A 15,191-nucleotide genomic window follows, 5' to 3' on the forward strand; every position below is an offset into this window, starting at 1 on the left:
TACATCTTAAGGTGGTAGAAACCTGAACTGTCCTTAATGCATCTTTACTTCCCTAGACTCCCTCAGTTAAAAAACAAAGTTTCATGGGTGATTAAGGCCATCAAACCCAAGTCTACACCAAACCATGCACTCTGACCCAAACAGAGGTTAGATGAACTGAGAGGTAGCTATTATTCAGAACTGAACTGCAAGCAGCCATTGTGATTTTGCTTTTGATTCTTCATGATGTAATGATGGTATTAAAAAAATCCATAATTTTAAACAAAGAATAAGTAAGTATACAAAGTTCTTAGCACTCTCTTTGCAGCAGCAAGATTTTCAGAGCAAATGCATGGTGGAATATATGCTATATCTAAGCATTAAGGCTGAAATAATTCATTGTAGCGGACAAATCAAGTTCCTAATCAGATCAGGTAATGCCTGGTACAAATCTAGTAAATAGCTCAATCTTTCTTGGCATGATTCCAATTTTTACATTATTATAATTAACCCAATTCATGTCAGCAGTTATAACAAGGGCAGAGACTACTATGTATTGTTATGAGTCCTATTATTTTACAAAACAAAGTGAAATAAATTTTATGGTTTTCCACAGTAGCATTACAGAGATCTCACAAAAAAGCTCTCCTTACACTCTTTTGAACTAAAGCCAAAAATGATTATGTGGTTTTATTATTCTACCTGGAAAGCAGCCGCAGCTTGCTAGGTGTCACTTCTGCAAGTATTGCTCTCAAGAACAGAAAAGTCTGACTAGATGGTTGATCAACATTGAAGTCATACATTTGCAGTAGATAGAAATGACAGATCTGAGGTAGCAGTTTTACTAATTCTGCTAATGAAAATGTTGTGCCACCTGCCAGAGAAATGGAGAATTGCTGCTTGTTTAGAATGCCATGAATGCTTTTTTTTTTACTTATTAGATTAGGATTAGCATCCTGTAAACACTGTTTTAAAAGCAGGCTTTTTTTCATATGCAATGTGCTCTCACTGAATCTCAGACAATCAGCTGGTGGGAATATTTTTGCACTATTTCTACTGCAAAGGTGAGTTCCAGTTAAAAGGTATGCTTAGCAATGAAATGTGAATAAAACTGAGATTTTTAAAAGCTTCACCTCTAAAATTAAGCAAGACCTCAAAAAATTAAGGAGAAACGTGGAAAAGGTACCAAACAGCTTTAAAGCAGAAGATGGTTTTGCCATTAAAAAAAAGCACTTCCATACCATTATCCCATCTCCAGTGGAAATCTCAGTCCTAGACCTCTTTATAAATCATGTACAAACAGCAGCTCTACTTAACTCATTACTAACATTAGTTCTTTAGTTATGATGGTGCATAAACCCTCACTATTAAGCTCAGTTTCCCCTGGGCTGAAGCCTGCAACAGAAGCTTGCTAAAAACTACAATGCTTTCCCTCCCAAATGCAAATTTCAATATTTTAATATTCAGAATCACTGAGAGACACCATTTCCCATCATTTAACTGTGCACTTAAAAATATGTTTTCATAAAGGTGCATGCAGTGAACTGTACCTCATTTTCGCCACAGTCAGAAGGTGTATCCTTGTGTATAGCCATCTGATACTTGGCAAATAAAGTGGCTGATTGGTTGAAGGATGATTTGAACTGGGGGTCCTCAAAGGAGACAGGTACCAACCTCACCTTCAGAGCAAGGAAAATACAAGCATACTATTTTGAGTGCATATAATCAGATAATATGCTTCTGAAGGTAAGGCTAGTGAAAGATCTCCTCCTATGCACTTCAAAGCCTCTGAAGTCAGTTTTCTACTTTAAACATAGTAACAAGAAAATGCTCCTACAGGGGAAAATCTGACAACTAACCCTACGCTTAAATTGACTGTTGATACTTTCCTTAAAGAATAAAAATTGCATAACACTAGAACACTCAAAAGCACCAGTTTAGTCAACCTATTTTTTGACCAAGTTATTTACCAAGTCAACCACAAATTTTATTTTTGTTGTACAGTCTCAGGGACTTTTAAAATATACTATTTTTAATGGCACATCACTCATTGCCCCAGTTTAGCAGTTACATATTCTTGCTACATATACTTTTTCTCCAAACTCCTGAATTTTTTCTTCATAGTACTAGAGAGGTAATATGTCTGTCTGACAGCTAACTATTACACACCACCTGGTCATTACAAGAAGCAGTAATGATGTGTAATTTAAATGGAGTGCACAGATTACTTCTTCAAGGGCTTAAACTGAAAGTGAAGAGGTTTATGCAACTTCTGTGAACCTTAAACCACTAATTTGTACGTGTGATAAATTTTTACTCATATGTTGGCCCTGATCATGCTAGCTCCTCCTTATGGAAGCATTCAAACCAAAGCCAGTGAGACCAGTTATCAGGCTAACTGTCCAGCTGTTTTTTTGTTCTTATGAGATTTGTATTTATAAGGCCCACAAAATCTATCTCCAAAAGGTTCATCTTCTCCATCTCTTACCCAATAGCATACCCACGTAACTTCCCTAACTTTTCTGTCTGTAATTAAGACCAAATATTTGTGGCACTTCCAAAGAGATATCAAAAGAGCTTGCACTTTCAGGATGTTGATTTTATTTGATATAGTATTTTACATGCTCCTGAATAAACAATGGATATAAAATCCACATTTGTTTCTTTTAGAAACAAGACACATGAAATGGAGGGGAAGCTGAGCTATGCATAAAATTCATTTGGCCTTCTGACCTGATTTATAGTTGGTTTATCAGGTGGGTCCTTGTGAATAACCATCTGGTAACGTTTATAGACCTGGTAAGACTCCTGAAATGTGGCTTTGAACTGTGAACTTGGTGGAGATGATCTCACCACCCTCACCTTCGGAAGAAGTTAAACACATTTATTATTACAATATCATGCAATAACTATATACGTATACAAACATCACAACAGAGAAAAATTTTGACTTCCTGCACAAGGGCCCTAACAATTTAATTAATATTAGACAATTCTTCAGCTCAGTTTAGGCTATTGAAGGCTTCTATATTTACACTGAGTAATATACAATGTTTTCAAATTACAAATTAAGATAACTAAAATGCCTACAGGAGAACTACACAAATAGTTTTCAGGAAATGATAGCAACAAATGGTATGCAGATCAGCATTTTCAAGAGATTTTTCCGTACTTTTTAAAAACCTTCCCTTGTAGTTTCACACTATACTGAAAAATACTTGAAGGACCCATGCATTTGGAAGACTCATATCTGTGCTCTTTAGATAAAGACTATGTTTTTATTGCAATAATCCCAAGGGGATTTCTAGGTATTTTTCAAATTGAAAGAGGAAGAGGAAACAATGTTTCCATATTCAATTATGAGTCAATTATAATAGGAAGTTATCCATCTTCCCCACCAACATCCTTAAACACACAAAAATAAAATAACTTTAAAAAAATTAAATCAATAAATTAAAAATTGTTCTTAGTAAAAACAATTGCTTCCTAACCAAAATAATGATATCACATGAGCAACAGTGCATTTCTTTCAGACATATTTAAGGACAGTTTCCTTTCAAAAAACACATAATTTTCAGTATGGTTCTACTTTCATAAAGAGCATTGGTTCTGATCTATTAAAAAAAAAAAACAAAACAACCAAACAAGCCACACTTCACAGACATAGTAAGGAGCAAGGGGCACAAAGACAATCTGGGAAAACACTGCTGGAACCATCCTCCTAATTCTCCCTGCATCTTCTAAATGAAGATGTTCAGAGCCATCATACTTCTGTTATACAACTCAACAGAAAATCTGGAGGAGTTAGTGAGATGGATCTATTTCATGGCTTCTTGTCAGTTACTCAGGGTGAATCTTTTAAGCCATCATTACTACCTCTTCGAATAATTACCAAAAGAATATTAAATATTTAATTTTTAATACCATCATTGATAACCAGTAACTAGAGGCAAATACTTGTATTCAAATAGTTTTCCAGCTTCCAGAAAAAAAATAAAAAGAAAAAAAATGGTTTTAAGATTAACAAATGTTAGAAAGTCCAAAAGTCTTCCAGATGACTGTCTCTGTATTACTAATAGATTTAATGGCAACCAGTATAGTAAGCAAAATTTTCTACCATCACTTTTACAGCTTCCAAAGACATCAACACATATCAATGACGTTTATAAAAAGCAGCTATCTTCTTATCTGTCTAATTTTACGAACAGTTACTGCTTTCTTGTCAAGATTCATTAGCATAGATAGTTTAAGTATTTATATACTGCAGAACTAAATATTGAACCTCTCTCATCATTCAACACTCAGTTAATTCAAAGTCTTTCATTTTCAAGTCACACTGGATGAAATCAATTTGCAAGTTATTTTGGTAACTGTACTGGTTTGTGCTACGACTGACTGCAAGTGCAAGAGTACCCTCTTGTGGTTACACAGAGCTCAGCTGCACCATATACATATCGCACAGTACCACATGCATTTCAAGATTTAAACTACAACCATTCCATAAAGTCACAGATACCAAACACCTAAGCATTTCAAAAACTCCTTAACTAGACCTTTCCTTAATTTGCCTCCAACAACAGTGAACGACGCATTACCTCTAATTTGTGTTGTGCATCATCAGGTAAAGAGACAAAAATGAAGTCTTCAATGGTTTTAGGTTGGTTTGTTTTAGATTTAGAGTTTTGCAAGAGGAAAACTTGATCTCCTGCTTGAAGTTCAGAGCCTTCAAATGCGCACATCTGGTTCTGAAGGAGTTTCTGCAGTTTTCTTTCTTTCCGTATGTCCTTTGCTTTTCGACACGGTGGCTTGCTCAGATCAGCCCCTTTCCCTACAAGGGCACAGGTAAAGAATTAACCACCACATTTTGCAACAAACAAGTAGTTCTTACATAATCACCAAAAAGAAATGGTTAAAATCACCAATAATTGCAGCCTGCAGCCTGAACATAACATGGTATTTCACATTTACAACTACCAAGGGCACCCCTAAGTTGCAATGATTCTTCCTCTATAGCTGTTTAATGCAGCACTTTAATATGGAAACACCTTGACCACGATTCCACCCCAGAGCCAAAGATATATTTAAAAACTAAAATGAAAAGACTTCCTGCTAAGTCTGTCCTTCAATCATTTTGCCACATCCCCCTCTCAGAAACAAAGAAAAGCTCCTGTTTAATGTACAGTACGATGGTGTACTACATCCAAACAGCTACAGCATCAGCTTGAAATACTGAAAGGAAAAAAACACAACCCACAAAACCTTGCAGCCAAATTTGCAGAGAATTGTTTTACCACATTAAAAACCCAGGTGGCTACACAACAGACTCCTGTAGAAGACACACACACACACAAAAAAAAAGCATTTATTTCTTGCCACCTGGAATATTATGCACTATATAGAAATGCTGCTAATGCCAGCACCATTAGTGCCAATGCTACTAATGTCATGTAAAAGAAGAGTTAAGGCCACATGAGCTTACATCTTTGCTTAAAATTATATTCAGATTGTCTGTTTTTACTAATCGATTCACTTTTATCCATTTACTTCTACCTGTAATGGATCAACCATTTATAACATTCTATTTGTGAAATGTTATTTACTTAAAAAAGAAGTCAAATCTAGAAAACAAATGGATCAGCATGGAAAATAGTACATAGTCTTAAAGCAACACAAATCCAAAGACATGCATAAATAAAAATTCAAGTGGTCCAAATTCCTCAATGAAGTGGCCAGGTTAATTTTATACTTAGGACACTAAAGTAAGAGAAAAAGTCAAGATACAAGAATGGCAGTACTAGAAAAATTAATACAGAATTTTCTTCAATTAAAAAAGAAAAAAAAAAAAAAAGATGGCTGGTCCCCATGCTACCCACCAAAGGCACTGAAATGATGGTTACCCATCTACTTACAAGTAGCAATTTCCCTAGATAGTACGATTTTCATAGATACTGATTGTAAAAATCGCAAAAGAAAACTTCCCAACACTCTCAGTTCTGCCTAAAATTTGTAGATCATTGTTGGCTATTCCATGCAGTGCACACAAGTAACTGCACACCATGCCTCACTCCAGAAGCTGTGCAAGAGCTATATGAATCTGCCGCATTGCTGGAAACAGTGGTGGAAGAAATAATCACTTTTCAAGGAATACCTGTCTCAGCTTAGCAGCTGCTGTTGCAAGTTTCATACAGAGGGAAAGTTGCACTCAAAATTGCATCAACAGCCAGCTAATGTAATACAAAGTAACTTTTTTTTTAATTTTTTTTTTAATTACTTTTTAGGGCAGTGGTAGATGAGTTGGAGGCCAAAAAAAGAGCCATAAAACTAAAAATTTCAAAAAGAGAGGAAGAGTGGAAAAACCTACTTCCATATAGGTGAAATACAGTCATACATCCTCCACAGAACCAAAACTGTAACAAGTATTACGACAAACTGCTGAAGAAGTCTTTCACACCATTAGCTTTCTCCTGAAACCCATGTATTTGCAATAGACACACTGGCAACTTTTGAAAGACTTATCTTTTCAAAAGGGAAAGTACCCTTAAGAGTGAGGTGCTTTCATTTGAAGCATTAGAAAGAAGACACATTTCCAACTCTGTTAATATGTAAAGAAGAAAAGAAGTATCCAAACCCAGACTTAACTACAGCTTATCCTACTTTACTCTCTTGAATACCTGGAAATTACATGGAAACTGTTTTTTACAGAACTCCTATGAAAACGCAGTTTGAGCTTTCTTTCCTCCTCCTCACCAGTAACTTATTAGCCAAAGCTGACATCTTTTTTGTCCTCTACCTGCTTCTTGTCCTCTACCCAAACCTTCCCATGGACAATGAGAACAGTGGTATCCTTCTGCAAACTAGAAATGGTAAAAGCACTGATTATTTTAAAAGCTCACTGATGTGTTTAGAGTCACTTCACCTGCAAAGAATTGCAGCCCTCAGAGTCACTGCCTGCATCTTACTTTACCAATAGATACATCACAGAAATTGGCAAAATACTCTATATTGGGATAAACTTTTAAGTATCAGTAAGGCTGTAAACTATTCTTTTTAATGTGCATACCATACAGAATTTACACAGTTTATAAGTGCACTCCTGGGGCAAGTTAGCAGCAAGCTCTTCATGGCTCAGCCATAAAAGTCCCAGTCTGGTTTCTCCACATAGACTCCATGACAGCTGAAATGTTGAGAGCATGTCAGGGACTTAGAGAAGGAGCTAATACCACTTTGGCACTCTTCAGACATCCTGCAATCACACTAGCAGATTTTATGATGAAGTGTTCTTACCTCTCAGCTAAGGCTTTTGAGTATTTGTTTCATCCATACAGCTAAAATTATTCATTAGAAAAGGACAAATATTATGAGGAAATTACAGATACTATGTGACCTGTCCACGGGCAAAGTAGTCAGAGGAAAAGTTTATTTAAAACATTCATGATACATTTGAAGAATGAGTACTTCATCTGTATCAGGATCTGTTTCATGTCTCATATCTTCTATGAGCTGTAAGTCAGCAAGAAATACTTCTTAAAACAATGAACATGCATACAGACATAAGCAAACTTTTTCTATCTGAAACTGTGCAGAAACAACCCATTATTTCTATAGGACAATGACCCTTCTGTTTATCAAGGAATAAAAATGCAATTAAACAATCTTATTACAGCATAAGTCTACATTTTCCAAGATGAAAACTAAACATTTTTCTATCTGGAAAATTTTAAACTGAATTTGACCTGTGACACCACCTACCCTTAAAATAAAAAAAAGATGAATTAAATAAGCTGATGCATTTACTATTCACTTCTATATTTCATTTAAAACCTCCAGAAAGAAAGAAGCACACTGGTGCGTATTTCTCCTCTGTAAGAGTACAAACAATGTTTCAGGCTTTCTTTATTTGTATTTCCAGTGTTTCAAGTTTCACCCAATGTTATTCTTAACATAACTAAAGGCCATACCTCAGCTTTTTCAAAGCAATGGCTGGTTTACACTAATAATTTACCCAAGACTGCCATCTGCTGTCAATATCCACTTACTTTGCTTCCAAAATGAAGTTTACATAACCCAAAGTTTGTCATCAGCTACTTAAAAAACAAGAGGGTTTTGAAAATTTGCACAACAAATAAAAGTTGTATGAACTACATAAGGGCTATAAAAGCTTTGAGTGCATTTTATAAAATCAAAATATAAAATACAGTCTTAAAAATTCTGGAATACGTTTCCAGGAATGTGTAACAGTACTGCTTCTATGCAGCACTACTGGTTTTCTGATCAAGCATTTCTGAAAACTTTCCTTTTTGTTTAGAAGCAAAATTGCTTGTTAAGCTGCTGAAAACCTGATCCAATTGGAATTAGTGTTCATCAAGGAAAAAACAACATTATTTTACTTGAAATTAGCCACTCTACAGAAGGAGACAAAAATCTTTGAAGAAAAAAGTACTCTGAAGTTCTCATAAATACTGGCACAACACATAATAGGTAAGTGAAATCAGGAATTAGTATGACAGCCCAACACATGCAGAAACTCTAAAGCATCCAGCCTCCACTGGGATTTTAACTAACATTACTCACCATGTATTGGCTAACTGCAATTCAGAAAATGCCCTTTATTTTTCTGAAAAGGCCATTGTAGAGGCTATGCAAAACTGGAAACATGAAGTTAAGACAAGGCTGCCTCATCGGCAACCTCCGAGCCACAAAGTGCAGGTCAGCAATTCTGCCCCTCTTTTCCAGTGCAGACTGTTAGTCAAATGAATTATTCCGTCAATAATCCATCCACCCCTTACCATCTTCCTTCCAGAAATCACCCACCTCCCACAAGAACACAGCCAGTACAAAAGAGAAGCTGTAGGAGAGGCAACCCGCAGCACTCTGCGGCCATGTCCTGGTAGCAGTAGTTCCCAGCACTACTTATTTTCCTCAGGGACCCTTAATGACTCCTCTGCATGTGCAACAGGTACGATCACACCACGCAGAGGATCACCCGCCAGCTGTGACATACGGTCTTCCCTGTCACAACAGCCTGTGAAAAGCTTAACACCACTGCAAGAAGATGTAGATTCCAGGCTCTTGGGCCACACCAAGGGGTACCATAACAGCTACCACATGAAAGAGATTAGAGTCAGATGACCAACAATGAGATTATCTTTTTTTAGGGTAAAGATTTCACATTCAAATTCAGCCCAAAGGCAGCATTTCAGAAATCTTTACAATTGTGATACAAAAGCTTGACTGAGGGATAACTTCCATATTGAGAAAAGTGACCATACTATTAAAATTAGTATTATACTAAAAATCATTAATATTATTATATTAAAATTGCCACCAATATTCGATGTACTTTCACACAAAACTGTAGACATGAGTAAGAATTTACCTTCAGTTTTTGGCACATGAGAGCTGTAGCATTGTATAAATGCATCAGAAGTAACATGAGGGAGATTGCCTTACTTCTTGTACATACTTACTGCACTTCCTTACGGAAATGTAATATTAAGTTCACAGTAAGACAAAAAAGAGAAATTACTACATAATTTCACATCCTCTAGTGACACTGCTTTTCTAATCTGAAGTTAGTCAAAATCTAAAACACAGAAAGCTCCCATACAGATGAAAAGCTCACCTACAAAATGTCATTCTTTATAGACGACTAGAAGAATTGGTACTTTTTTTTCTTTTTAAGTCATCAGAAAGTTATACAATTTTCTTTAAGCCTACAAAATAACGACACAACAATATATTGAACGTATTTCCAATGCCAGTTAGACCTGTGGCAAACAGTCTGCAAAAGCGTAAAAATACAGTCTTAAGCAAGTTATTTACAGGGGTGTATTCACAAGGTGTAAACAACGTCAGTTGTGTTACAACAAGATGACCTGCAGAAACGAAGAAATGTAAAAACAATACCTAGGGTGCTTTTCTTGGGTCTTAAACTGGTTTCCCACTGCCGCACAAGAGACGAGGTTAAGCCTTAACCTAACTCGGTAACTAGCACTCCTGCAGCACCAGCCAGAGCTGTACCCAGCTCTTAGTCTTGCAGAACCAGGGAGTCCAACTCCCTGAGCTGGACTCAATGATCCTTATGGCTCCCTTTCAATTTGAGATATTCTATGATTCTATGAACCATACCTCAAGCTACATAAAGCCTGAGTCACCACATCCTATAGAAGAAAGGGAAAACTGGATGTACATCTTATTCTGCACACAAAAGTACCCTGGAACTGGAAACTGGTCCCAATGTCTGATGAGATTCAACTACCTTGACCTATCTGACTGCAATGTAAATAGCTTACAGAAAACTATCAGCTGTAGATATGTATTCTCAATAACCAAACTAAAAAAAATTAATATAATGAAAATCAATGCAGCTTTCAGGAAAAAATAAGAAAACAATTAACTCGCAGAACCTCTTAATTTATACACTGTAATTCCATAAATTAGGAAGAGTATAGGGAATAAAAAGAAACAATTATTGATTTACCAGCCAAGATAAAAAGGAGGACTTCAACATCATGTGAAAACATGACAGTATATTCCAATTACAACCAGAAATTTACCTGGTTTAGGTGGTGCATTAACAATTTTAGCTGAATGCGATGGTTCTCCAGGGACTGTTGTGTCTTTATGTGCACAGATCTGAAGCGAACCCGATTCCACCTGCTGCGCATTCACCTCTTCTTTTGTTTCTCCTATGTCCTTATCTTCATTCTCCACCCTCTCTGTGTGATCCACACTCAAGGGAGTCAGTTCAGACTGACTGACATGAGATTCACTTTTGTACGCAAAATCGCACGTGACCACATCCTCTGTGTGGGAATCCATAGGCTCTTCTGTAAATAATTAAAAAACTGCATGAGTGAATTTCTCTCTGGGTAACTGCAGCTCACACTTTGCACAATTAACATTAATATTAAATTAACTCATTTCCATTTTTACAACTGTTTCCCAATAGATAAAGTGACTGTTTGCAATAGTCTGAAAACAGAAAGCTTCCTCTGTGACCCTGAATTACTAGCACCAACTTATTCATGAGAACAGTTTTATTTTCTCCACTAAAATGGGGGAGTCAACTGTTCTCATGCCATAACTTCAAACGAACAACAACAAAAAAGATCCAAAAAACCTAACACACAAGAGGCAAATTATAGTGATTCAGAACCAAACCAAGTTCCACCACAACAGAGAATAGCTAGTTTTGGTGTTGGATAAATGGGGTGTGACTGTTCAATCACCTGGAAGAAAAACTCCTTTCCTTGCTTGCTCTTCTTCTTCCCTGCCACCCACTCTCCTGCTTAGTCCTCTCTACATTATCACTTTTATGACAGAGGTAAAACCAGGGTCTAATTCTCTATGGCACCCAGCTAGAAAGTAAGCATGTGCCCAGAGACGAAAAAGAAAGTAAGTTGCTCTATGCAAAAAGTAAGGAAACATATTCTTCAATAGAGCAAGCCAGCTGCACAATTTGGTCTCTGGGTTACGTAGCGCTCTTGACTCAATACACACTTTAAAGACACAACCTAGCCAGACCTTTATAAAGGGGTCTATATACAAAAATCAAAGCGTATTAGCTATTTGATCACTCAAGCAGGTACTTGATCCTCCTTTCAAACATCAGCATTGGTTTTCAAACACAACAAATTTCTAACCTTCACTCACTCCTTTCGAAACATCTCCTTTGGAAAGAAATTTCAACATTTTCTTCAGAACTTTCTTGTGAGATTTGGAGGTCTGAAAACGCAAAGCCTGGCACCTTAAAAACAAAAAATTATGGCCATTTCCTTTGTGAAAGGTTATTTCAGAAAAAAATGTTAGGAACCACTTTAAAAAATTACACTGTATATGTATTTTCTAATTATTTCTTAAGCTTCCCTATATTAAGTGGTCAATTATTTTATTAACACTTTTGAGTTAATAAAATGATCTTGCCTTGTACTGCATAGTATGATTCTTTATGGCATGTTTTGTGTGTATATCACTATAATCACTAAAATATGTCAAGGTGACCTCAAGCACTGCATAAAAAAGCTTTCTTAGGAGGCTAGTACACTAGAATTTTTCATTTATCCATCTTATGGATACAGCATTGAAACTAACTACTAATGCCAGAAAAGCATATCAAGAATTATTCATACCTATTCAACTGACAGCCACTCTTACGTGGGCTACTAAAGCAGTGATTGTGGGATACAGACATACCGGGTCACCTGCAATCCATGGAGCAAGAGATCAATCGTAGGACTCTTGCTTTGGATTGCAACCCAGAAGCAAAAGGCAAGGGTACACACTTAGATTGCTTACAGAAAAACACCACAGAGCTGCTGATGTGCCTATGCACAAACCCAGCAGCATGTACTTAGCATTCAAAGTATCATTAAAAGTAGATAAACTTTTCAAATATTACGTATTTAAAACAGTAAACACAAATGGTTGAACATAATTGAAGTCGTCAAATCATTTACAGTAGTATTTGAGCTTCTTACCTTATTGTGTATTGAGGACAACACGTTTGATTCATGATAGGTTTGTAGACATATTTTCCACTTCTAAAAACAATAATAAACACGTATTGATTTTTTGTTGCTTATACTACAAAATAAATGGAAGACCAACCTTTTTTGTTAAAATAATACCAAAATATTACATGAGTAACAAAAGTCAAGAAGCAAGTTCTTCAGTTTTTTACTGCTGTACTAAAATACTATCCTTCTAAAACAACTGAATATTTTCCTGCTCAACAAGTGTCACGTTACAAAAAGTTGCAGAGCATCGGACAAATAGTTTTATTTCAATTACTTATGGAAACTAGTTAACTGTTTTCACAGACCTAAATTTTAAATCTGGATTCTAAATTGTACCTAAACTGACAACACGGCTTCGTATTTTCTTTTTAAATTTACCTTCGCCATCCTCTGTCTATGAGATCCTGGTAATCTTGAACTGTCATTGAATGTGCCCACATACCTGAAATAAATCATACAGTAACACACTTGACTGACCAGTTATGCTTTAAAATACAACAAGCTTTACAGAAGTATAAGTGTAAACATGAGTCGCTAATGGTGACTTTCGAATAGATGCCTTTCAAGGATTTAGCATATTCATAAATCTGATAAATTGTGGATTCCAACACCCACACTAAGTGTAAAAAACCAAACCCAACATAAACCTTGGGATGCGATTGACTATATTGCTCTGACGGTACAAGTAAAAGTTTTCCTCTCCACCTGCTATCTTTCCCAGAGATACACCAACAAAATAACATAAAACTGCTCCTTAATTCTCTTAAAATCAGTCAGGAACACCGGGACAGAAGAACTCTTCCGAGAGGCGCTGAAGCTGACGCAGACCCTTCCCAGGGACCCCTCGGAGAGCAACTGCCCGGGCCGCCCCCGAGCCGAGCAGGGCACAGGGACTGTCACCTCTTCACCGGGCAAAGGAATCGGAATCCGCTTGCCCTTGAGCTGGCCTAAGCGAAACTTGTCCAGCCACAGCTTTAGAGCCGTGGAGCCCCGCCGGGCAGGCACGCTCTGCTCTTACCTACGGCTTAACCCGGACTGCCGCCGAGCTGGAGGGTCAGGCAGGGCAGCTGCAGCTGAGAAGCAAAACTGCACCGAGAGAACACTTCGGGCCAGATCCTGACCGCGTCCTTAGGTTGGGTGCGGATATTACGACAGTAATAATTAAAGCATTTCATCCTCCACACAGCTCTCCCGCTATTCCTGATGGTTTGCCCTTAGACTGGAGGAGCGCTCCTACAAAACCCTGAGGCGAGGTCTCCCGGTGAACCCACGGCCTCCGGCCCCACACCGACCCCGTCTCGCTTCGCAGGCCGCCCCCCCGCCAGCCAGCCCAGGGTAAGGGGTTTCGGGCATTTTCCGCAGACGAAGGGCAGCTGCCCGCTCCCGGCAGGACGGAGGCGGGAAGGGCGAAGGCTGCTGCCAAACCGCCGCCTTTACCCGCCGCTCCCAGGCCTCCCTCAGCCCCGCCGGCACCGGCTGGGAGCAGCCCCGTAGCCGGTGCGGCCCGGCCCGCTCACGGTTCCCCTCGCAGCCCGCCCTGCCCGCGGGCCGCACCATGGGAGAGGTTGCCGGTCTCGTTCTTGCAGTAGCCGCAGCGGTAGCCATCCTCTCCGCCGAAGTACTCGACGATGCTGGCAGAGCTGCCGGCCGCCGCCATCTCCCCCGGTGACCCCCCCCACCTTCGCCCTGCCCCGCCGCCCGCCTCAGGACGGCACCCTGCCCGCCGCGCCGGGACGCCCGGAAACAGCCGCCGCCATCTTCGCTACGGGCAGCGCCCACAGGAAACGGCCGCCCCGCCATCTTTACCCCGGCAAGCTCCCCCATCTTTACTGAGGGCGGCCGCGCTTCCCCGGCCCCCGGCTCCCACCACGGGAGCCCGGGCAGCCTCCCCCCACCACCACCTCCTTCCCGCTTACCGGCGGAGACCTTCCCCCGCTCCGAGGCGCAGTAGCCGCAGCGGTAGCCCTCCTTCCAGCCGCTGTACTCCACCACGGCGGCGGGCATGGCGCCCGGCGGTCCCGCTGGCCGGCAGCGGCCCTGCCCGTCAGCGCCCCGCCCGGGCCGAAGCGGCGGAGGTTGCCGCCTTCAGAGGTGCGGGCCGGGCCCCCGCCTGCTGCTGGAGACAGGCGCGAACACAGAGCTCTTGCAGATGACCAAAGAGGATCCAACTCTTGTTTTCGCGTACCCTCAGAGCCTGACCAGGTTTCCTCACCCCCCAGAAACATGCTCTAACGGGGGTGGCAGCAGCAGGACAGAACACGGCTCGGTCCCTACCGCCTCAGCTGCTTCATTAGAGACCCTGCCTAATGATAAAAGGAAGGATGAAATCCTAAAAACCTCCAGAGGCAGTGGTGCTCCAAAGAGCATCTTCTGGAGATGGAGCTAGACTTTATTTCTTTTGAAGAAAATAACGTCATGGCCTAATAAAGCTGTCCTGCCCAAGTTACAAAACCAAATACACTTAGGAAAAAAGGAAGGAGGAATTTTTGTCTGTAATTCAGATCAAGTTTCCAAACTCGAACCTTGATTTCCAGAAGAGTAAGAACAGGAAGACAATATCAATTTTTCCTGCAGCACCCAAGACCATCTAGATAACAAAATTATCACAGCAGAGATGGTTAACCGTGTAAATCGCACTTGCAGGCTGCTATTGGGGAGAGACAAGGGATGACAGAAGGGGGATAGCAGGTGCTT

The 15,191-nt window shown here is 39.5% G+C and overlaps 1 protein-coding gene across 5 annotated transcripts in view; it reads right to left on the bottom strand.

The window, feature by feature from the left end:
* The window catches only part of ATE1 (arginyltransferase 1), an 84,667-nt gene extending 70,144 nt beyond the window's left edge, over positions 1-14,523 (bottom strand). For 2 of the 5 annotated variants that reach the window (XM_075026538.1, XM_075026540.1), the window contains exons 1-7: positions 14,052-14,215; positions 12,876-12,939; positions 12,459-12,521; positions 11,625-11,728; positions 10,536-10,808; positions 4,575-4,807; positions 2,713-2,841 (exon numbers count right to left, since the gene is read on the bottom strand). In XM_075026538.1, coding sequence (XP_074882639.1) covers positions 2,713-2,841; positions 4,575-4,807; positions 10,536-10,808; positions 11,625-11,728; positions 12,459-12,521; positions 12,876-12,939; positions 14,052-14,154 — 969 coding nt within the window. In that variant the 5' untranslated portion in view covers positions 14,155-14,215. Of the gene's footprint in view, positions 1-1,529; positions 1,659-2,712; positions 2,842-4,574; positions 4,808-10,535; positions 10,809-11,624; positions 11,729-12,458; positions 12,522-12,875; positions 12,940-14,051; positions 14,216-14,413 lie in introns of those variants that run through there. The other 3 variants (XM_075026541.1, XM_075026539.1, XM_075026537.1) reach the window with 3 other exon arrangements.
* Between the last annotated feature and the right edge of the window lie 668 nt (positions 14,524-15,191).

The sequence above is a fragment of the Buteo buteo genome, chromosome 4 (assembly GCF_964188355.1).
Source record: "Buteo buteo chromosome 4, bButBut1.hap1.1, whole genome shotgun sequence".
NCBI lineage: Eukaryota > Metazoa > Chordata > Aves > Accipitriformes > Accipitridae > Buteo > Buteo buteo.